The 24,115-nt window shown below is 38.9% G+C and overlaps 3 protein-coding genes across 3 annotated transcripts in view; 2 read left to right on the top strand and 1 right to left on the bottom strand.

Annotated features, from left to right (window-relative positions):
* egfra (epidermal growth factor receptor a (erythroblastic leukemia viral (v-erb-b) oncogene homolog, avian)) overlaps nt 1-5,571 on the top strand; it is a 42,805-nt gene extending 37,234 nt beyond the window's left edge. The window contains exons 26-28 of the mRNA XM_062429394.1: nt 1,391-1,438; nt 1,528-1,621; nt 3,423-5,571. Coding sequence (XP_062285378.1) covers nt 1,391-1,438; nt 1,528-1,621; nt 3,423-3,766 — 486 coding nt within the window. The 3' untranslated portion in view covers nt 3,767-5,571. The remainder of the gene's footprint in view (nt 1-1,390; nt 1,439-1,527; nt 1,622-3,422) is intronic.
* The window catches only part of pter (phosphotriesterase related), a 291,456-nt gene that overhangs the window by 104,058 nt on the left and 163,283 nt on the right, over nt 1-24,115 (bottom strand). The window lies entirely within an intron of this gene.
* On the top strand, nt 7,832-23,002 carry npc1 (Niemann-Pick disease, type C1). Its single transcript, XM_062429393.1, has 25 exons — nt 7,832-7,968; nt 10,865-10,993; nt 11,151-11,257; nt 11,637-11,782; nt 12,083-12,250; nt 12,420-12,669; nt 12,803-12,885; nt 13,023-13,393; nt 13,613-13,839; nt 14,249-14,349; nt 14,866-14,968; nt 15,093-15,282; nt 15,503-15,685; nt 15,918-16,032; nt 16,213-16,340; nt 16,584-16,718; nt 16,896-16,985; nt 17,246-17,436; nt 17,687-17,802; nt 18,520-18,649; nt 18,811-18,996; nt 19,640-19,871; nt 20,276-20,389; nt 20,585-20,747; nt 20,848-23,002. The coding sequence occupies exons 1-25, from the start codon at nt 7,891-7,893 to the stop codon at nt 20,928-20,930; spliced, it is 3,819 nt and encodes a 1,272-aa protein (XP_062285377.1). The 5' UTR covers nt 7,832-7,890; the 3' UTR covers nt 20,931-23,002.

Consider the following 24,115-nt stretch of genomic DNA (forward strand, 5'->3'; position numbering starts at 1 on the left):
CCCTTGTGCAGCAGCTGAGGATGTGTTCCAGGGTTCCCCGCTTGGAGCACAGTGGGCATGCTGGTGTCTCTGCTATGCCCCATGTGTGCAGGTTAGATGGGCTCGGAAGCACGTCATACACTGCCTGGATGAGGAATTTAAGGCGGTGAGGCTCAGATTTCCACAGCTCTGCCCAGGTCACTTTCCTCTCAACCGCATTCTCCCATCTCGTCCAAGCTCCCTGTTGCTTCATCCCCACTGCCTTGCAGGTTCTCGTCTCTTCCACTGCTGCTCTCACCTCCTCCTGGACAAGGTGCCGCCCTTCCTTCCCCCTGGTGTTGATTTGGGGAGTTGGAAAGGAACCTAGCCCTGCTCGGCCTCGTGTGACCACTCCCACCAGGCTCCTTTGGCGCAGCCTTGCATCAGCCTCTCGAACTGCATCCTCTGCCTTCCATTTCCTGCCAGTCCTCACTTGGATCCCTGCCTTAGCCACCTTCGGGTCACTTGAGTCCCTGTACTGAACCACTTCTCTGGCTCTCGATACTTTAAATTCCTCCTCCAGGGATTTGAAAGGGAGTTGCAGCTTGTTTGAATTTCCGTAGAGAGCGATGCTGCTCAGGCTCCTTGGTAGGCCAAGCCATCTCCTGAAGTGGTTGCTGACCCTTCTCTCCAAGGTCTCAGCTGTCGAGATAGGGACAGCATAGACCAGGAGGGGCCATAGGATCCTGGGAAGAATGCCATGTTGGTAGACCCAGGCTTTAAACTTCCCAGGGAGGCCAGACTTGTCCACGGATTTCAGCCAGCCATCCAACTCAGTGCAGGTTGACTGAATAGATGTAGTGTCTCTGAGAGAGCAGTCATAAACCTTCCCCAGGCTCTTGACTGGTTTCTCTGTGATGGTTGGGATGGCTGTGCCTGTGATGGTGAACCGGAACTTGTCCTCCACCTTCCCTTTTCTCAGCACCATTGATCTGGATTTGATGGGTTTGAAACGCATCCGGGCCCACCCCATTTCAATCCTTATCAGCTTGTACTGAGATGACAGCCATGGCTTTTCGCATACAATAAAAACACATTACTATCACTATTCAAAAGGAACTTATTATCCCCTGAGATGCTTTAAATTAAATCACAATGACTAAAGGAAAACAAACAGAAACAACTATAAATAATAGCAAGTGAGAATCAATAATTTGCCTAAGTCCAAAATGGAGCACAGCAGACCAAGTTGCTGTCATGCATTTCATTGAAATAGCCTGTTTGCCTGCATATTAAACCTTTCCTTACTTACAGTGTCTGCATTATGGTGAATATACACTTACTCAAATGTGTTACAATTCTATAAAACACTATTCCTGCATAGCTTTTGCTGTGGAGATATTAATAAAAGTTTACTTTATCTTCATGGCAGAGCCTCAACAGTAGCATTGGAACATGTCATGGCAGAAATGGCATATTGGTAAGAAAAAAATCATAATCCTTTTATAAACACTTAAAGAAAATGACTGAGAGTGCATCAGCCTTAAAAATCTTTGTTTTTTCTTACAGAATGGATTCCCAAGCAGAGATGGAAGCATGGTTCTTCGGTATATTCCTGACCCCACAGATAAAACTTTAGAAGACGCCTTCCAGCCAGCTCCAGGCAAGTGTCCTTCAACTGCAAAACCCCTCAGTGGTGTGTTTCTGTCATCCAAGTGAATGGGGGACATCTAGTGGACAAAAAAGCATATTGCTATTACACTTTTTACAGTACAAATAGGGGCCTGATTTACTAAGACCCCAAATAGTGGGTACTAAATTGCGTGCACGGTGCAATAGATTGCTCGTGCGTTTTGCGGGTGATCTACTAAGAATAATTGCGTAAATGAAAACCGGTGCAACAGGGTCGAGACAGCAGTATTTAAATGAGGGTTCTGCGTGTCTGAATGGAGAGTTTGGACGAGCAGAAAGCCTGCAAGCGCAACATGAAATGTGATCAGGTTCTAGTGGAAGAGGTTAACAAATATATTGAGTTATAACAAAAACAAGTATTACCAGAAAAACCGACATATGGGAGAGTATTTGTGACAAAGTCAATGCTGTTAGTAAAACCAAAAATATTAACACAGGTGGAAAACATTGTGCCTCTGTCTCTTCCTCTCCACAGTGACAAAAGTCATCTGTGCGCAGTGCGCAACCGGTTAATACCTGCCCTTCAAAGGTATTATTTATAGACGCAGTTAGCGTCAGAAAAAATACCTTCAGGTTTGGTAAATAACAATGCGCGTGCTAAATAATATATTTGCATTTTCTCCTCCCTGTATTTTGCGCACTGGGGCTGAAACGCCCCATATTACATATTCATTATGGCAAACGTACTAAATGGACAGTGTGTACTATCTTGCACAGTTGAAAGACGCAAACCTCAGTGCGCTGCATTAGTAGATCAGCTTGCACATTTTTTGCGGGTGATGTCAAGTTTGCACACGTTTTTACACACGCAAACCTTTAGTAAATCAGGCCCTAGGTGTATAAATATAAGATATTTAAAAACCAAATAGATATTATAGGTATTTCTTTTCTTTTTTTTCCTTAGTGGAAAGTTTAACATCAGGCAACTGTCGAATAAACAAAATCAAAGTTTACTAATGATTTGGATTTTTTGGAATTCATAGTTCATAAATGCAGTGCTTTCTGACAGCAAACCACCAAATCCTTGAATGCACCACAAGGAAAGATTTTTCAGAAGTCTCTCCTCACATCTACATTGTCATGTGTCAATAATCAAACTTTGATTTGAAATTAAAGCAAATTAAACTAAATTCAATCTGGGCTGGTTGTCTTAGGCACATTCCAAGTCTGTCTGTTGATTCTCATCACTTGCTGCCATTAAAGGACCACTCCACTGACTCAGCAGTACACTTACAGAAACTGGGAAAAGGCAGATTTAGATTATATCAAAATCAATATCCCAGAGGCCTAGATACCTTGAATTTAAGATCCTAGTATGGATCCACAAATGCCAGATCCTACATGTCCTATATTGCCTCTTGAAAGTGTCTTTTTGTTAGATCCATGTTACCCAGTAAATGTCCACTTCATTCAAACTCTATCCCCCTAGTTTGTATGGCCGATGTATTGTCAAAAATGTTGATTATCCACAGCACAGCCAAGATATCTCCAATGGCATCTTCAGTATCTTATTAGACTTCAGAAATCTCCAAAGGCACAGACTACATTTTACTATTCCTTTATTTGAAAAATTGGTAGAGTATCCCTTTAACTGCCTGGAAGATACTTTGGGTTTTGAAAATGACCAGCATTGCAATGATATTGTTTGTATATAAAGGATAAGACATGTTAAACCACCATTATAAATGATCTAGTAGTTTCTGTTTTAGCTGTGCATACACTAAATGCCAAACTTTCCAATATCTTTGCTAATATAGCTGTCTTTCTCACAGACTACATGAACCAGAATGGAGTCTCAGACATGATGAATCCCATTTACCAGCACCCTGGTCCTCCTCGCACCCTTCTTCCCACCATCTCTTCAGACGACACAGAGACTGAGTACCTAAACTGCTTTAAGAATGGGACCAATGGACCTGAGTACCTCAATGAGGTCCCATACCCCGCTATTCTCCCTCTCACTTCCAACGGCACGGTCCACAGTATTCAGAAATACCAGCCCCAGAATAGCATAGACAACCCCGATTACCAACAGGATTTCACTCCCACTTTCAAGACCCACACAAATGGACACATCCCAGCAGCGGAGAACACAGAGTATCTGGGTCCAGACTGAGGATTTGATGTTTTTGATTTGAATAGACAAACAGACAATAAATAAGAGACTGTTTCCTCTTCCGTTAGAAGAAAGACAATGATGTCTTGTCTGGGACAGCATAGCCAAGTGGTACCATCAATTATCCTATATGTTGTTTCCTGTCATAAGGAGCCAGGTGACACTATGTGAAGCTTTCCGTGTTGCTCACATGTAGTTATATTTGTAACGCTCTTTTTCCAAAGACTTCTTCCTTTACTACCAAACTACAGATGATTTCATGAAAGTTGGACAAAAGCTGACTTTTACAAAATGAATCAGTTGACCGGAGACAAAATGCATGGCATCCAAATGTTGTAACCCCTGTCAGAAAGTGAAAATCTTCTCCTGAAAATATCTCTAAATGTTGTGCGCAAAATACTGCCATCAAATTGTGTCAGTGGAGGAATGCTATAAAAAGGACACAAATGCCTCCATGTTTTTTTAAGGAGGCAAAAGCTCTACTGCAAAGAACAGAAACTGGCAGCTCATCCCAAAACACAACTTAAGGTACATGTGTTGTAGAATCTCACAATCAAGACACAATCGGTAAAAGGTATTGAAGAGTTGGATTCAAAAGGGTTGGACAGCTATGATGTACACACAGTGGTGCGCTCACCTGATGACAATGTGAAGCCTCAGAACATTTGTCCTGTGGTGAAGTCAAGAAGATAAAATAGGAGTTCTTCATAGTACAATGCTGGCTTGACGGCCTGATGACACTCTTCCTGAGGGATGAGTCAATGAGGAAACAAGATGTTGCAATGTCTAGAAAGTTTAGCCAGTTCAAAGGAATGCTGGCCATTTGCATTGTTTAAATAGGTTACCTTCATGTTCTAAGACAGTTCAGTTTTGTTACTGTCTCTCTTAGATTTCCCGAAGAGAGTAGAGTTTCTTATATCCCCCTGTGTGTCACACTAACTATAGATGTGGACGATGTAATGCTAAATATGGCAAATGTGATTGTGGTCATATTCACGCTTTGGTTAGTTCAAAACCTGCAGGACTCCTGTAGCCTAGAGTTCATTTTTGTGGACCCACAAAGATAGCTAAACTCTGAAGTCCATATCAGAATGGCACATCAGGCTGTGTACCCAGAAAGGTCTTTTACTTTTACTCTTTTATTATTTACTTCGCACAGGTGGTATCTTCTAACTGTACTAAGAGCTTATCGAGTTTTTACTGAGGAACTAAAACAAAATATGGGTTTACAGTCACCACTTACAAACACGTTCCAATAGAGTTTTCACTATTTTTATGCTTTGTGACTTTTTCTTTTTTTTTAAAGTCCTGTTGAACTGTCTTAGCCTATGTGAGTAACTTGTTTGAATTTTTAAATAAAAGTGGTATTTCCCCATAAACATGATGCTTTAGAGACTATTTCAGTGACTCCATATCGCATCTTTCTGATGTGTGTGATCTATGTATCTATGCTTGTGTATTTTTTATAACAAAAGTATAGACTGTTGTTTGACACAGGGGGTTGGCACCTATGAATCTGCTCCGAGCTTTAAAGTCTTGTAGTATTGCAAGAGCATTAACTTTGCAAATATTATTCCTAGTTTTAAAGGAATATACCTATTGTAGCAACTTGTAAGCCTACCTTTGCAGATTTTACACAGGTACATGTACAGATAGCAGTGATTTATGCTGTAATATACCCTTAAATAGTCACCTATAATTTATACTATCAGTACTTGGTTTTGCCACATCATATGTGAATATGCACTTATTCCTGAATTGTGATTCTTTTATTCAAAAGTGGATATGAATAAATCTTTTTTCTATGGAAATAAATCTTGTCTGTGTTTTGTTGTTGTTTTACCAACATTTCAACAACTTTGGTAAGTAAAGAATCATTACAGGAGGGACACAAAGCCCCTGTTCTCTTAAAACGAGGATGATTCACTCATCCACTCAGTCTTTTATCTGGATGCCTGCAGCACTTCAATTTACAATTTGATGAAGTGCATTCAATGGATAAGCAGTTGAATGAGAGCTGCATCCACCCTAATTCTTTGCTTTTTCACTAAAACTGATTGAAATCCACATATATCTCTTTTGGTGAGTGCCTTCTAAGATAAAACAAGCTTGATTAAGTATTAGGGGACAAAATAGTTTCATTGTATACTTTAAATGTAATGTTCATAGAATAAATCAATTACCTTTTATCTCAATAGATCAAAGGCAGGCCTAGATTTACAGGAGATGCTCCTCTATCTACCCTGAATATAGTGCTGAATATAGTGTTAAACTGATTCTGAGGGGGTCTTATCTACTAACTGAGGATCTTTGGTAGAGAGAAATGTAGTCATTAAATCAAATAACCAGGGGGTTACCAGGACAGAATATGGTGATGTCTGCTGTGCTTGAGACATAAAAATGGTTTAAATCAAAATACTTACCTGAGGTCCATGAAATTATTATCAAAAAATTAAATTGTAATGAGCAAACAATCTACAATTCAAAACTATTAAAGTGGTTAAGTTACAGGTGCTTAAATGTTGGTTTAAGATTAGAAATTGTTATGCTGATTAAATGAATTGATTAAAAACTGTTGATATAGTAGATTAGCCTAGGGATGTTTGGAGTTGAGGATTTTGGGTTTGGTTTATGTGTTATACAGTTACGGTTACCATTTTTTATATTAAAATATTACATAAGGTAAGGGTAAAAAAATAAATAAAGTAGAATATAATGGACATTCCCAGCCAACGATTGATGCAAACATCAGTGTACCAACACACACACACACACACACACACACACACACACACACACACACACACACACACACACGCACACACACACACACACACACACACACACACACACACACACAAACATTAAAATATCCACTCACCATACAGCAGTTGTTAGGGTTCACATTTGCCTTAAAGGTAGAAAGGTTTGACTCTCCCTTAATTAAAGGAGGCAGTTCATTAAACTCCATGGAATCAGCATACAGGAAGAAAACCATGCCATGTTTAAACTTGAATCTATTAAGTTTGCTTCACTGACCCTGTTGTTATGACTTCTCCAGGCTTGTAGAAATACTGTTGGCAAAGCAAAGAAAAACATTGTCATGCAAAAACGTATATAGTGAAGCCAATTTAACTGAAAATAATTAATAGACTTTTTTATGCCATAGTTAGAAAAATATCCCTGTGTTTGTGTTATTTGTCTTTCCTCTTATTATTATTATTATTTTTATTATTATGATTAGAGGGGGAAAGGGCTGGAATTGAAAAGGGTGATTTCATGAATTTCCATACATCAAAGCTTGTCATATATGTCAAAAATACTATTTGATTCCAATTTATCAATCTATTATAACTATATTATTTAGTTTTTGATGTTCATCCAAATACATTTGCCTAGTCTTATTGATTGTCTTATTTATTTTTTATTTAGAAAACTCATGTCCTGATAAAGCAGATTATCTTAGTGTTTGAATACTAAATTGTAAATTCTTAATATTTGAAACCCAGGTTTCAGGTGTTTAAATTTATAGTTACAAATAGTTAACCCAAATGTTATACTTTAAACCTTACAGCCAAACTTATCTCCAATACAATAACTGCTTTTTAAATTCCCTTTAAAAAAATCTCATATTTCTTTATGACAGATGTTGAATCCTTAATATGGGTTGAAAACACTGCAATGTAAATGTAGAATATTTGTGTATGTATGACACCGATAGATAGTTGACTTTATTAATTTATTGTTGTTTTTTTAAAATTAAATTGTTTTAGCAGCCAGACACATTAAATTACAGATGAAAACAGATACATAAACACAAATATTCAAATATAGCCAGATGTTTAGTCAAATATTATTATTTGTTTGTTTGTTTGTTTAGTTGTTTGTACTCAAAATTTAACAAAACAAAAAAAGACTGGAAATAGTTTTCAGGGACTTTGAGGTTTTACTATAAACTTAAACTTGGTATTTAGGTGTAGTTCGCCATCAGCGTCGCTTGGTGGCAGCACTGAAGGAACAGTTTGTCTCCTCCCCGAAATAATCCAACGAAAAAGAAACCAACAACAAAATATGCGAAACTTCACCTGAACTGTCACTTCGACTCGGTCTTTTCAATCACAGGGATGGGGCACTTACCAGAGAGAAGCAGTTTATGTGTACTTTTCCTTATCATACTCCTGTCAGAAGGACATTTTCGATGGGTAAGTGTAATTTAATGTCCGTGTTCTCGTGACTAAAACATGACTCAGCTCGGTTCGTCATTGCTAGTGATGATATTAACCTGGGTCGGCTAACAGCGAAACTAAGATCCAGTTTAGTGTAGCTATTTGATTTTGTCAGGTTAAGGATAGCATTATACACTAATTGGTTTAATGGTGCCTCAAACAAGTTAGCTAATACGAGCTGGAAACGTTAACGTAAGCTATAAACCTGAAATGCACAACATAACACTTTAGCTTTGTGCATGATCTAGTGCAGGATCTGTCCCGGACTCCAAACTGGGGTCAGAAGAAGTTTCCTTATGCAGTGCCTTGGACAAGTGGGCAGCTATCTATTTTAACTCGTAAAAAGCTAAACTAAATGTGTCGTGATTGTCCTAAGCCAATAATAACGCTATTAGATAACATCGGTTATATTTAAAAGCAGAGATAGGTTGAACCTAATTTGAATATACAATATCTCTTTCAGGAAGTAACTTCTTTCGTGTAATATTGTGGAGGCCTTATTAAACTATTGCCTGAAACTACAAGAATAAAGAATCAGTGTTTAATTAATACAAAAACAAGAAAGTACATTATAAGAGAAAAATAAGTTGTGAGAAAAGCAAAACTCAGCAAGTACCTAATCAGCACCTAGGAGTGTACTTTGATGATATTAATTGACAAAAAGATTCACATTAAACAAATAATGGGCATAAATGTGTAATACAGGTACAAAATCAAACTTTCCCATATTTTCTACTTGTAATCATCAATGGGAAAACATTTTTGATGAAGATTTCATTTTCAAAACTAGCTGGTCTTTGTTTTATCCATATGATTTGATTTAATCAGATTAATTATTGCCCACTTGTCATCAGTAGCCTCACAGCTCTTTTGCATTGACTGTGCATTGTTTGTAGTCTGTCTCATCAGGTCATTCAGTCAGACTGCTGCACATTTGAGAAACTATGCTAAAACTTCACATTTCAATGTGATTAATCTTTAATGTATTGAGATAAGTTATCAGCTTCCTTGAAAAACAGGCACGTGGGATGAGTAAAAGGTATTGATTACTCAGGGAGTGGAGTGGATAACCATAAACTTGTGAGTCTGCCTGTTTGTTTTGTGGAGTTGGGGGACGAACCACATAAATTACCCTTACATACTGTTAATATCCTGATCTTTCATAGTATGAAGCTGGTCAGTTTTTGCCTAGCTCAAATATCAGAGGGATACAACATTTTGAACGACAAATCCATATATATCTCACCAGTCATTAACAAATATTATTATACAAATGTTATTTATTTGTCGTTAATGTTTTATAGAGCAGAAAGGGTGTTTTCTTTAGGTTTTATGCTACTTGTAAACATTCACAACCGTACTATGATCTCATGTCATCTGAAACAGGCGAAGAAAACAACAATAATTATGTAAATTGAAGGATAGTAGGTTTCATTATTACCGTGAAAACCATCACTCTTTTTCTGTCAATTGTACACAGTCAGCTCTGCATTGAGTGTACTAGTCATAAAACAAAACAACAACAAAACTGCATAAAGCATTATGTTTACAGTCATTTGTTGTTGTGCAGAAGTTGTATCTCCCTCTCTTTTGTCCCCTTGTGTAATTGAATGTGGGACTGCAGATTAATCAGAGCAAGTTTCAGTGTATCCTACATGCTTCAGTGGCTGCTGTGGCCGGCGTGTACGGACGTTTTGTCACTTTTGCATAAGTGAAGTTACCATTTTGTCCTTTTCTAATACTTTCTCTTCCACTTTCAGTGAAATACTTTTTGTAGTTCTATTAAAGCTGCTCTCCACTATAAGGAGGACTAAGTTGGGCCACTATGTTGGTCGGTTGGAAATTAATGAGTTTGATTACCTGCACTAAAGTACCTGCACCACTTTGTTTTGTGTTTTTACTGCTTTCAAGCATCAAAATGGGTCAAATTTGGGGTTTTGCAGGGTTTTGGGTCTTATTCAATATAAATAGATCTCTTTCTCCGAGTTGTGAGTCTTGCAAGTTTGATGTCAGTCTGCAGCTGCATACAACCCCAAGTAAGGAAATAATGACATTTGAATGCTGTCCTTTAACTCAGTAGCACAAGACAGAAGTAGGCCAGAGTGTGACACTGGGCTTACTCATAGAACAGTTTGTAGAGTAAGTGAATTAACTTCCCTAAGTCACACACACACACACACACACACACACACACACACCCCTCCCCTCAGCAAAAAGCATGTGAGGATCATGATGCTGAATAGACAGGATGGAAAAGTTGAACTGCAGTAGCTATGAAAGGTAATAAACTCTATTGAACACTAAAAAAAACATTGTTCAATGTGTTTAATCAAGTGCACAAAAAAATCCATTGTAACTGTAACAAAAAATGTCACAGTGTTGTTTGCAGTTGCCATGGCAATTTAACCACAGTGTATGTTAGGTTAGTCATGTTGATATTGCACGATATGACCAAACTAAGGGCTGCTATGTCGTTACTCTGTGCTCTTCAAATGCCGGGCTCACAAGGGAACAGTTTTGCAGAAGTGAGATTCCTATTTTCAGACATCCATCACACAAGATATTAGAAAACACAGGAAACGAAAAATGATCAGAGGTTTAACCTTGCAAATATAAAACCTAAAGGTAAAAAGGTACATCTGCAAATCAGGATCGTTAAGCCCTTTAGAGTCGCCAAAACCAAGTCTCATGGTGTATGTGCGTTATCTGTCTTTGCCAAGACCTTTTTCTCATCCTCACATGATAGGAAAAGGCTACATAAAAGTCACCAGACTTTATGGAGCTGAATTTGAAAGGCTGAAATAAATAAATAAATGTATTCTGCAAACATGCTGCACAAATGATCATTATGTTTTTGTTGTGTCTCTATCAGGTTGAGGCCCAGCACTGTGTGTGGTACAGTGAGTGCGGCGAGTCCCAAAAGGTGCCCGGAAAGAAGTACAACTGCAACTACACCGGTCCTCCTATCCCGTTAAAACCTGAGGGTTATGAGCTTCTCACGGTACATATCTTGATGCTTTTGTACAGTTCTTGCATACAGCTGATACCCATACCAATCATCTGCATCATACTTCTGCTTTCCAGCTGTGCTTTATTCTCCCACTGCGGAAAAACTCAGTCTATCAAAGTGACGTCACTGCTGTTGTGTTTAAATGCAGGAGCTTTGTCCCGGATATGACTACGGAGACCGAAAGCTCTGCTGTGATGCTAACCAGTTGCGCACCCTCAAAGGGAGTCTCCAGCTGCCCCTTCAGTTCCTGTCTCGGTATGCACTGAGTTTATAGCATTAACTAACGAGGCACATGACATGCTTGGAAAGGCATCATCATTCCTCTTCTGAATTTCTGTAGACAGGGAGAAGCCTTTCGGTCCTACTACAACTTTGAGTGTTATATGATGTTCTAACTCTGCAAACGTTGCATGTTTCAAATAAGAGGCTAGAAACAGACTGACACACAGATGATATAAACAAGGTTGACATGTTTTCTTTCTTATCTTTATAGATTTTTTTACTACCTTGTTTCCCTCCTTGCAACTGTTTTGCAACTAGTAGATACTCGTCTTGTTTTATGATTCTGTTTTGGGGTTTTTAAAAAAATGTTTTTTATTATTCTGCCTCTAACACTCACTGCATGTTTGTACAGGTGTCCTGCCTGTTTCTTCAATCTGATGAACCTCTTCTGTGAGCTGACGTGCAGCCCCCACCAGAGTCAGTTCATGAATGGCACCAAGTTTGATGAAGCCAATGTTCTGGAGGTGCAGTACTACATTGGAAAAACGTTCACTAACGGTGAGTTCGCACAGTTTTAGTCAGATGTTTTTTTTAAATAAAAAAGCCCCACCTTTTTCATGGTTTCACAAATTTCAGCATCTTGCTATATTTAAAAAAATCATGCCAAATAAGAAGCAACATATTTAGCTGGCATGAGGAAACTTGATCAGTTCCTACTTAAACATGAAGTCATGCTCTTAGTTGGGTAATTCTGTGGGTAACTGAAAGTCATGACTTTGGTCAGATGTAAGTGTGAATGGGTAATTGAAAGTAACTCTTGAATTTTTGTCACAAAATAATCAAATTGGACTTTTTCAGCCATGTACAATGCCTGTAAGGACGTCCAGGCTCCATCTAGCAATGTGAAGGCCCTATCACTGCTGTGTGGCAAGGATGCAAAGGACTGCAATGCTACCAACTGGATCCAGTACATGTTCGATATCAACAATGGGCAGACACCCTTCCCTATCATCCCGACATTCTCAGGTAAATCATTTTTATTGTACTTTTGCATACTTGCTGTAGAATAAAACATCTCTCCTGCTATATTTCTTTAAGTTAAATACATTCTTCATCATTTTTAACAGTTTGATGCCTTTGTAACATCTACTCTTTAGATGATTAATCTAGCATGCTGTGTTTTTGTTGTATCCAGATGTCCCAGTTTCTGGTTATACTCCCATGAACAACAAGACATATGACTGCACAGAGGGCCTGGAGGATGGCTCAGGTCCCTGCTCCTGTCAGGATTGCACCAAGGCCTGTGGTCCCAAACCTGTTCCTCCCCCGCTCCCCCCTCCCTGGACAATCCTTGGTATGGATGCCATGACTGTCATCATGTGGATCTCTTACATGGCCTTCCTGCTTATCTTTATTGGTGCTGTGCTGGCAGCTTGGTGTTACAGGTAAAGGACTTTTCCCTCATGGCGTATGCTGTTGGGATACTGTATCATACATCTGTGACAATGATATATTGGTTCTGATGCTTGCCTTTGATGTGAATATCTAATTAGCTTGTTTGGTTCTTTGTGCATACAGGAAAAGGACAATTATGTCTGAGTATGGCCCCATATTGGACAGCAATAACCCACTGTCTGTCAACAGCGATGATCCTGACCAAGGTAATTCACGCATAATTTAAATTATTTTCATCTGTAAAAAGTTTGTCACACCAATAATTGAATTGCACTGTAAGTGTAATAACAATATTTCACCATGACACAACCTAATTCAGTCTTCTTTTTTTTTTTTTTCTTAGTCAATGCATCCTGCTGTGAAACGCTGGGCGAACGCTTTGAGAATGGACTGCGGATCCTCTTTACCTCCTGGGGTTCCTTCTGTGTGCGCTATCCCTCTCTGGTCATATTGGGAAGCCTGATACTGGTGGTAGCCTCCTCCGGTGGCCTGGTCTATATGCGCATTATCACCAACCCCGTTGACTTGTGGTCGTCTCCCGACAGCCAGGCACGTCAGGAGAAGGACTACTTTGACAGCCACTTTGGACCCTTCTTTAGAACTGCACAGCTCATTATAACCACTCCCCTCGTCAAACCTTTCACGTACATTCCCTACTTCGGAGGATCAGATGTCCCGTTTGGAGCCATCCTTGACAAAGATATCCTGCATCAGGTGGGTTTAGTTGGAGAGATCGGAAGATAGATTTTTTGAGCGATATTGATTAGTCTGTTGATATCAGAGTCAGTTCTGTTATGAGGATTCAAAAAGACACATCACCACTCTCCTTAGATTAAAAATGTGACATTGGAAGAGCAGCTGCATCTCTGAAACTGTGGTTTATCACTTCTCCTTTCTTTTTCTTCCTTGTTTTTTCCAACCATAATCAATCAGGTGCTGGACCTGCAGCTTGCCATCGAAGGCATTGTAGCCACATACGAGGGAAAAAACGTTACCTTGAAGGACATTTGTTTGGCTCCACTGGCCCCATACAATGAAAACTGTACCATCTTGAGTGTCCTCAACTACTTCCAGAACAGCCACTCCGTGCTGGATCACAGCATTGGAGACGAGTTCTTTGTGTACGCTGACTTTCACAGCCACTTCCTCTACTGTGTCAGGTGATTTTTATGTTTGCGCAGTTGCTTTTTTCTTTATGTGTTTACCACCAAGCTGGCATTCTTACAGTTTTAAGATTTAGCCTTTCTCAGCAGTTTTTTCAGTTGCCAGCAAAAAGCTGCTTGCAGTCGAGGAAAAGGTCAAAACCTAAATCAGTGTGAAACATCTGCAGCTCATATGAATCTATTTTCTCCAGACATGGCTATCTGTATTTTCTCAGTACTGTTTTGGGTGAAATAATCTTCTTAAAATAGCACAATCATACTTCCTCATTGCTTGTCAAAATGTGCTTCTATATCTGTTCTTAACTGTACTACAATAAATTACAGCTGATGACAAATGACAGTTGATCTAATAAAGACTTGGAACTTTTTTAGGCCTTTAACAATTTTTTTGTTTTTTGCCTTAAAGTGCACCAGCATCCCTCAACGACACCACTCTCCTCCATGATCCCTGTCTCGGCACTTACGGGGGCCCCGTCTTCCCTTGGCTTGCGCTTGGTGGCTACGATGGTGAGCCAGACATATATTTGTTGAAGTGCAGAGAAACAGAAAGTAGCAATCTCTCTTCATCTACAGAGGTTGTAAAGTTATGTAGGCTGTCTAGAAGATATTTTATTGCACTAAAACAAATAACCTATGCTCTTTTGGTCACTGAACTTCCTCCACTTGTGGTTGTGTACATCTATCAACAACACTGTTGCTGCAGTTAGTAATGATTTGAAACTGTTGGTATTACTTAAGTATCTATAATAGCAATAAGAAGGATATTTACAATATAGTCACCTTTTTACAGTAGTTACATGTTAGCTGTTTGAAATGATAATGTAAATAAAGTAATAAGTTGCCCAATTATCCCTCAAATGATTATACAGGCTTCTATAGCAATCACTGCCAATTGTATTACAAGTTAGCAATGCTTCTCTGGGGACATTTATTTTAATTAACTGCCAGGTTCATAATATTTGTTACTGTGTTTGATGCTGCCAGTGGTTTAAATATATAACTGTTTTTTTTCTAACACTACAGAGACCAACTACAACAATGCCACCGCTCTAGTGATCACCTTTCCTATCAACAATTACCTGAACGACTCTGTCAGAACTGGCAAAGCTATGGCATGGGAGCAAGAGTGAGACATCAGTCTTTTTCTAAAATTAATCAGACGTCTTCTAGCTAGCATCAGGACAAGTCACTGTTCATTGTCATTTTGTGTACTTGATCTGTTTTTGTGTTTTCGTGTGTGCACGTTTCAGATTCATCAGCTTCATGAAAAACTTCAAAAACCCCAATCTGACCATAGCCTTTACTTCAGAGAGGAGTATTGAAGATGAAATTAACAGAGAGAGTAACAGTGACATCAGCACCATAGTAGTGAGCTATGCCATTATGTTCATCTACATCTCCCTGGCTCTGGGTCACATCCACAGCTTCAGAAGAGTAATGGTAAGAGACTGAGCTCTAATTCATTATCGTCATTGTTTTCATAGTTTTACAGAGTAGTCAGTGGAATTTGTCTTCTGTCCTTTGTGACGTAAGAGCTTGACTAACGGCTTTGATTCAACACAGCTTGTACAACGTGCTTGACAACTTCTTGCCACTCGTGTGTAAAAGACAACAGGTACGAAGAATGTGACTGATCCTCTATCTTTTTTCCCCCACACAGGTGGACTCTAAGATTTCTCTAGGTGTTGCAGGTATCCTGATTGTGCTGAGTTCTGTGGCCGCCTCACTGGGGATCTTTAGCTATGCTGGTATCCCGCTCACCCTCATTGTCATTGAGGTCATTCCCTTCCTGGTGTTGGCTGTTGGAGTGGACAACATCTTTATCATAGTGCAAACTTACCAGGTACTTCATATCTCCCAATCCATTTGAATAGTATATCATTACCCTGTCCTATGTCATGTGGTTTAATGCTTTTATACATCTGCATTATTAGATTATATTTTTTGCTGCTTGATAACTTTGGTAAAATGTGCTTGTTTCTTGTGTGCAGATCACAATCTTAGTGCCATTATCTTTCTTTTAGATAAAATATTAACTTGCATGCTTTTTTTTCTCCATTCTCATTTCTGAACAGAGGGATGAGCGCATGCCTCAAGAGGAACTTCATCAGCAGATTGGTCGTATTCTTGGTGACATCGCCCCCAGCATGTTCCTCTCCTCCTTCTCTGAGACGTTGGCCTTCTTCTTGGGTAAAATGGATCATTTATGAAATTCAATTTGTTATATAAATTAGGAAATACGTATTCTTAATGATATTGTTGCTGCTTGAATTAAGAAAATCTTTTTAGTGGACAGGATTGACACACTTTCTGCCAAAAGTGCCATGATGTGTCACATGCTGATAATACTGTTGACTTGTTCTTCTGCAGGAGCCCTGTCCAACATGCCTGCAGTGAGGACTTTCTCTATGTTTGCTGGCTTGGCTGTTTTTATTGATTTCCTGTTGCAGATCAGTTGCTTTGTCAGCTTGCTTGGCTTGGATGCCAAAAGACAGGAGGTGAGACTGAAGGGAAAACGGTGGTGACATTCATAACGATACAGAGGGGTTATAGACGGTCAGGGACAACAGCTTTAACAGCCCCAATTTTATGCTGCACAGATCCCACCAAACACTGCACTAGCTAATTTAACTGATAACTCTATGGTTGACCGGCGTAAAAATCTGCTTTCGAGTGTCTCTGAGAGTATGTTCTAAATATGTATACTTACCAAATGCTGCGCTGTCTGTTATATTTAAAAGGGAAATCGTTTTGACATCTGCTGCTGTGTGAAGCTGCAAGAAGGTCAGGAAGCAAAGACAGACGGCTTCCTCTTCCGTTTTTTCAAGAAAATCTATGCTCCATTCATCCTCAAAGACTGGGTGCGACCGATCGTAGTAAGTCAGTCACACTCTGTCACGCACATCTGCCTCTAGAGATGGCACGGACACAGCAGTTTTGTATTTTTCAATGTTGTAAGATGTGTGTTTTTATTGATTAGAATGTAATGTTTGTTTACTCTATGATGAATACATTTTTTTTCATTAAAGGTTTTTTCATCCCTCTCTGTTTAGGTCGCTGTGTTTGTCGGAATACTCTCCTTCAGTATTGCTGTGGTGAATAAAGTAGAGATTGGACTGGACCAGAAACTCTCCATGCCTGATGTAAGTCTTTCGCAGTGTCCATCACCTGTGTGTGTTTATGGGTTTCTAATGGTGGATTGGACTGGAGCTTCATAATCAGATGTGGAAACACTTCTCAATGATTTAGTTACTTTGGAGGATGTCACTTCTCCTGTCAGTTGTCAGAGAAGCTAAATCAATTGTGTATCATGATTGAATTTTACTACAGAATGTGTATGATACCCCAGGTTGCACTCCTGTACATGTAGACGTCTTTTCTGACAGTCTGTCTCTTCAAAAAGGACTCCTATGTGTTGGAGTACTTCAAGAACATGAGCATGTATCTCCACACTGGAGCTCCAGTGTACTTCGTGGTAGAAGACAGTCTCAACTACAGTAGCCTGGAGGGACAAAATCTTGTGTGTGGTGGGGTGGGCTGCAACAACGACTCCCTTGTCCAGCAGGTTTATGAAGCCTCACTCATCAGTAACTAGTAAGTCTCAGATACATTTTTCAGACCAAAATTAGATTGTAGATGGTTTATTGCATGAGACAAACTTGGTATTGAAATGAAAAATCAATGAATTAATTAATTAATCAATTACATTTTGGAAATTGTCCTGTTTGTCAAACCAGATTTATTGAACATACAGTATACTTTTTATGTGACAGCCATATACCACAACCTGAAAATGTCACTACAATCCAGCCTATGATGACTTATCTTTTGCTTTTACTTCTAGCACCACCATTGCCTTTACTCCGTCCTCCTGGCTCGATGACTACTTTGACTGGGTGAAGCCACAGTCCAGCTGCTGTCGGTACTACAACAGCACTGGGGCCTTCTGCAACGCCTCGGGTAAATTTTTTATCCAATGTCAACATACTTTGAAGCCTTGTCCTGTGATCCTGATGTTTGACTTAGGTTAAGCATTTTTGCCATGTCTTCAGAAAAAGGCAGTGTAACATATTTCTGAAAAACACAGCAGAAATAATACAAAATAAAACTAAATTTTAATATAATTATAATTCAATTATGTTTTTTGTAATGATTATAAGTGGCCGAAAGTAATTCAAGTTTAACAGGATCACAGTATTCTGTCATTAATTGGCACCGATGATAATTGATGCAACTCTTTTTTAAATTCCATTAATAATACATTTCTGGTTCATTAAATGACTTGTTTACAAAAAGTTACCTTGGAGTGTCAGCAAGGGACAGCTTATTTGAGGAAGAAAAAAGGAGGAAACAAGCTGTTCAAATTCTTTGGCACTGGTTTTGTAGTGTATGTAGTTTCAGGAACAATCATCAAAATATCAATTTCTATCATGTTGCCTTAACATTTAACATTGTTATCCTACTGTTGCGTTTTACGACAGTACTGCATTGATTTGTTGGCAACTGTGTTTTATTCTACAAGTCATTTTCAGCTCTGAGGTCGTTGTTTATTTGATTCATGTTTCACAGGTCTCACAAGACTGTGACTGAAAAGATGACTCAAAGGCACAGAGTTGGTTTCGTCTTACATAGCGAACTTGAATTATTTCTCTAATCCTATTGGGTATTGTTTTCCAGTGGTAAACCCATCCTGTGTTCACTGTCGGCCCATGACTCCCAGCGGAAAGCAGAGGCCTGTTGGAGACGACTTCATGCGGTTTCTACCCATGTTCCTGTCAGACAATCCTAACATCAAGTGTGGAAAAGGGTAATTTTAGAGCTCTGCTCTGGAAAACACATGACCTGCCATTCAATACTTTAACTTCTGTTTCTTATATGTTTAAAAGTACCACATCACAATATAAGTTTCATTTTAGTTTGTAATTTCCTCCGTCTTTATTCTCTTCTATATTCAAAATGCTTCTCCAGCGGCCACGCAGCCTACGCCACAGCTGTTGACCTCCATCCCAACAACACAGCAGTCGGAGCCACTTACTTCATGACGTATCACACCATCCTGAAGGAGTCCCCAGACTACATAGATGCTTTGAAAATGGCCCGAATCCTGGCTAACAATATCAGCCAGTCCATTGACCACAAAGTTTTTGCCTACAGGTAAATCCTGCTGTAGTGCCTCTAGACTTTGCTTTATCTGCTACATAAATGATACAATTATCACTTTTGTTTTTGAGGTGCTAATGCCTTTCACCCACTGGTTTCTGTGCACATTTTCTATGGTGAAAGGTTTGCTTGTTTTGAACTCAATGTTCAAGGACACTGAAGGGGGGAAATAGGTCATAGATAAGCACACGGCAAACACAACATTATAAATGTACCCAATGTTTAACCTTTAGTACTGAAGTAATCTCCCTGTTGCCTGCACCCTATATAACCAAACAGTCACACCAACTCTAATGTTAGATCACAACCTCAGTTACAGATGTTCACCCCAATATTCAAAGAAAAGTGGTTTGCAGATACAAAATTAGATTTATTGTCTATTCGTTGTTAGAATAAGTTGACACATAAGTTGATGATAAGTTGATGAAATTCATGACTGGATAAGATGGCAGATAATTTTCTTTGAATAAAAGAACATGTACTGTATCTACTAAAAAAATGAAAATAATAGTTTATATACTGTTGAATATATGTATATGTATGCTCTTTCCCAAATAGCCACTGGATTATAACTGTCAGTGTGATTAATGACTGCTCATGTTCACATCCTGGTTTACATTTCTTTCTTCCTTTACAGCGTGTTCTACGTGTTCTACGAGCAGTACCTGACCATCGCGTATGACACAGCTCTGAACTTAAGCGTGTCCCTGGCAGCCATATTTGTGGTAACAACAGTGCTCTTAGGCTTTGAGCTGTGGTCAGCCGTTATCGTCTGCATCACCATCGCCATGATACTGGTCAACATGTTCGGTGTTATGTGGCTATGGGGCATCAGCCTCAACGCAGTATCACTTGTGAACCTGGTCATGGTGAGAAGCAAAATGGAACATACAAACATATACAAATACAATGATCAAGACACACTTCTCTTTTTTTGTGGTATTTCAGCACAGATTGTGCTTCTTTTTTTCTTCTTTTTTTTTTAAAAACTGCAGCTTTGTTTACAATCTGTCTGGTTGTCTGACCCTTCCTGTCACTTACCCTAATGGACTTTGTTCTAGCAATGTCACCATGCCCCTAGTTGTCAGAAGTATGTGCAAGGGAAATGTTGTCATAACCAGCCGGAAATAAAACTCACTACAGTTTGCCCTTAATCTCACCCATGAAATATTCACCACATGCCAGCAAAAACTAACTTCAATAGTTTTGGCTTTCATCCCAGTGTTTCCTTGTTTCTTGTGCTGAGTTGTTTCCTGTTATATGTCTGTTGCAGAGCTGTGGTATTTCGGTGGAGTTCTGCAGTCATATCGTTAGAGCTTTTTCCATCAGCATGAAGGGGAACAGAGTTGAACGGGCTGAAGAGGCCCTGGCTCACATGGGAAGCTCTGTAAGTCCTCACCAAATCCAATAAAGGCAGTTTTTGGAGATGTTGAGTATGAATAATGACTTTGCATGCTGGTTGATTTCAGGATACAGTTATTCTTTCAGAGGTAGCTTTAATTTAAATGTCTCGTTGTTAATACTTGATATAGAATCTGTTGTGAACATTTGTTGTGTTTGTTTGTCTGTTTCCTTTTTCCAGGTTTTCAGTGGGATCACATTAACAAAGTTTGGAGGTATCCTGATTTTAGCGCTCTCCAAGTCCCAGATCTTCCAGGTCTTCTACTTCAGGATGTACCTGGCTATAGTGCTGCTGGGGGCCACACACGGTCTCATCTTCCTCCCTGTACTGCTCAGTTATTTAGGTCAGTAATGTCGTACATTTAAAAGGAAAAGATGGGATTTAAATACAAATGGAATGCTTGTTCGTACTAAATGTAATACTGTGTGTGTCGACTATTGCAGGTCCTTCAGTGAACAAAGCGAAGGTGTTTGCCGCTAACAAGCGCTACGCAGGTACAGAAAGGGAGCGCCTCCTCAACTACTAGCAAGCTGTCAGAGACAATGAACAATGAACTAACTATGTGTCTGGGAGGGACTATGTGGGTGTGAGCGCAAGCTGTTTCTGCGATTACTGACACACTCATCATCGTTGCCACTACTATGCATGGACTTAACTCAGGAATATACCCAGGAGCAGGACTAATAGAGGCCTTTCAAACTGCATACTTGGATTTCCTCAGAAGACTGTGGACCCACACCATTCTTCCTTCTCCTCACACTACAGAGCAGGCCTGACTTCATCATTTGAAGTATGAGCAACACAAGTGCAACAAAAAAATAACACTTTTCAAAGTGTTGAAGTAGCAGAGACGTCACCCCCACAATCAGTTTACAGACACACTCTCAGTCAGTTCCATATGCTATGAGTTATTTTGATTTAGGAAAACTCAAAAGGGGAAAACTGGTCAGTTTTTTCATGTTTTTTAAAATATATATACCAGAAAAAACAATGTATAAAAGGATTTTTTTTTGAAAACCTTGACTTTTGTAGAATTATGTTTTAAGAATTGTTTATAGCTTGGGACACCATACACACCTGGACTGACAGGTAACACAACTGATACCATTGGCCCTCATTATATTTGGCATTTACATGAGTTTGGGGCTTTATCAACATACTTAATTATATAGCAAGACAGTCAGTTATGGTATTTTCAACTAGCAATAATGTGTGTTTCCTGTGCACATGAAGAAATTAGGATTATTGGTAGCAGTTTGTAAGTGGTAGTGACATGTTTTTATTGTTTTGACTTCACTTCAACTACCTGGATTTAAAATGGAACAATATGTAGGAGGGTGAAGTGCTGACTTTCAGCTTGAAGTTTTTTTGGGGTGTTCACATCCATGTTGGAAGAGCTTTCTGCACAGATATAGATGTAAATGCACTCAAAACTGAAACCTCATAGTCATTGTATTGGAATACATAGCCAATACTGAGCAGTCCACATATGTGTGTGTTTTGCCATGCAGGTGTTGCATGTTGCTCTGCAAATCACATAAAGGCTTTCTTTAATTTTCACTAAGGTCACTATTTACATTATCCTGTGTCACATTTCATTTTAGGGCTAGTTAATGTCCTTGTGATTGCATGACCATGTTGGTAGCTTTTATGAATGGTCACAGATACATGTTCATGCCAGGTGTAAAGGGTGCTTTAATGCTTATAATGGTTTTACTGAAGCAGAAATTAAGTTTTTTGCAGTTACTGAACACAATTTATGTTGCATCAAGAGATGACAAAGCTTTACATATAGTTAAATAGTCTGTAGAATACTGGATTAATTGTACATTCCTGAGCTTTTTCATTCCCACATCTTTAAGTTATTGTTTTTTATTTTGTTAACTGTTGACATTTTGTTGTCATGCATTGCTGTGTGAAAACCCCCTTCCAGTTTCCTTGCTAAGAACTCCTCCCAGGCAATCCCTTGGGTTTCAAGGAAAACCACAGGCTGAGCAGTGAGAGGGTTGGGACATCACTGGAAGAGGTTGTTAACATTTTACACAAGGTGTATAAAACCTGCAGGGACTTAAAGGAACAGTAACATTCCTTTTGTTTTAGTTCAACAATGATGCAGTAATGTTGTTTTTGGAATGTACGAAAAAATAAGAAAGGATGTGAAAAATGTTATTGAGCAACTGACCAAGTTGTAACATTAATTATGATAACTGTGCTTGTTAACAGTGCTGTGCATTGATTATATAGACGAATCATCGCTCATCCTGAACAACATGATTGTAGAGAGAGAGATTAAACCAACCATTGGGGTACTTTAGTTTTTAACAATTTTAACATGTATTAAAACATTTTCAGAAAAGTATGTAGTGGATCCTGATTGCCTTCTGTATTTTACTGTGGAGACACCGCTATGAATTACTTATTTGTCCCTTAATATATGAGCTATACTAATGTTTTTGCAGATGTACAATTGATTTTAAATTATGTAATAGTGTCAGTAGACTGAAGTGCTGCTTAAAAGTAAGAAGCCACTGTAAAAGTTTCTCTTTAATCATGTGTTGTTTTTCAGCTTCTGTCTAAAGAAAGGTTTTTGGAACAAAATCTGCTGTAGTTTTGTTCTTTTAAAATGCAATGCAACATACAGTAACTGCAGTGGATGCTTCTGCAGTAAAAAATGATGTGCTGTCGTTGAGATTGTTCATACTGACCACAGTGTGGCGCCTGAATCCATTCATGAATCTTTGCCTGCATCATGCTCACTTGAGTGTAGTGGGAGTGACCTATTTTTTATGTCTTGAAGAGAAACAGCCTTGCATTGCTTTTACAGTGTCAGTGAATTAAATAGCATGGATCCAGTATTTTTAATGCAAAGACAACAGAGTGTATTACCTTAAATATCTCTGTTCTCCATCTAAATCTAAAGCTTTTAAGATATTTACACTAAAACTTGAATGGCCATCAGTCTCTCACATCCCAACTGAAAGTCACTGCCAAACCCACAGTTGTGCACTTCCTCCCAGCGTGTGTTGTTGTGACTGTCTGTCCAGCCCTGTTATCACACAAACCTCCACCTCATGACTTATTTATCCACTGCCCTGTGAGAGCTGGGGACTATTCTTTGAATTTGGCTGAGAGATTAAAATATTAATTTCCTCTGCAGGTCTGCTGTGCTGTCTGCAGGGGAAAATGTACAGGTTGTGAGAGTACTATTATGTAAGCTGTATAACGCTCGCCTCTCGCTAGACTCTGACCTAAGCCCATCTTTCATTATGACACACAAGAGACACAGATGTACAGCAAGGGTATTCTAGGCCAGAAAGGCAGAGAAAGATTTTGAGAAAAGGGGGGGGGGGGGGGGGGGGAATACTAAAATTGCATCATTTTCCAACAACAGAATGATAATTTTACCTTTTTAGGTTAAAACCCAGTGAAATTATTATATCATTAAATTAGGCTTACTGTGCAAATTGTAATGCTCTGATGCATCCATTTGAAATATTAGCAAGACTTATTTTGAGAGTGGTTTCTAAAATATTAAATGGTCTATGAATGTAAACAAAAAACTAAATATTCTTAGAAAGTCAAAGTATGAAATGCTGAGTGAGAAGTGAAACTAAAGATACTTCCATAAAAAGTGAACAGTGAAATTAATTGATTCAAAAGAGTGAAATTAGTTACGCAATTAGTAATGCAGTTTTTTGTGACTAGACAGTT

This window comes from Scomber scombrus, chromosome 11, assembly GCF_963691925.1.
Source record: "Scomber scombrus chromosome 11, fScoSco1.1, whole genome shotgun sequence".
In the NCBI taxonomy this organism is placed as follows: Eukaryota; Metazoa; Chordata; class Actinopteri; order Scombriformes; family Scombridae; genus Scomber; species Scomber scombrus.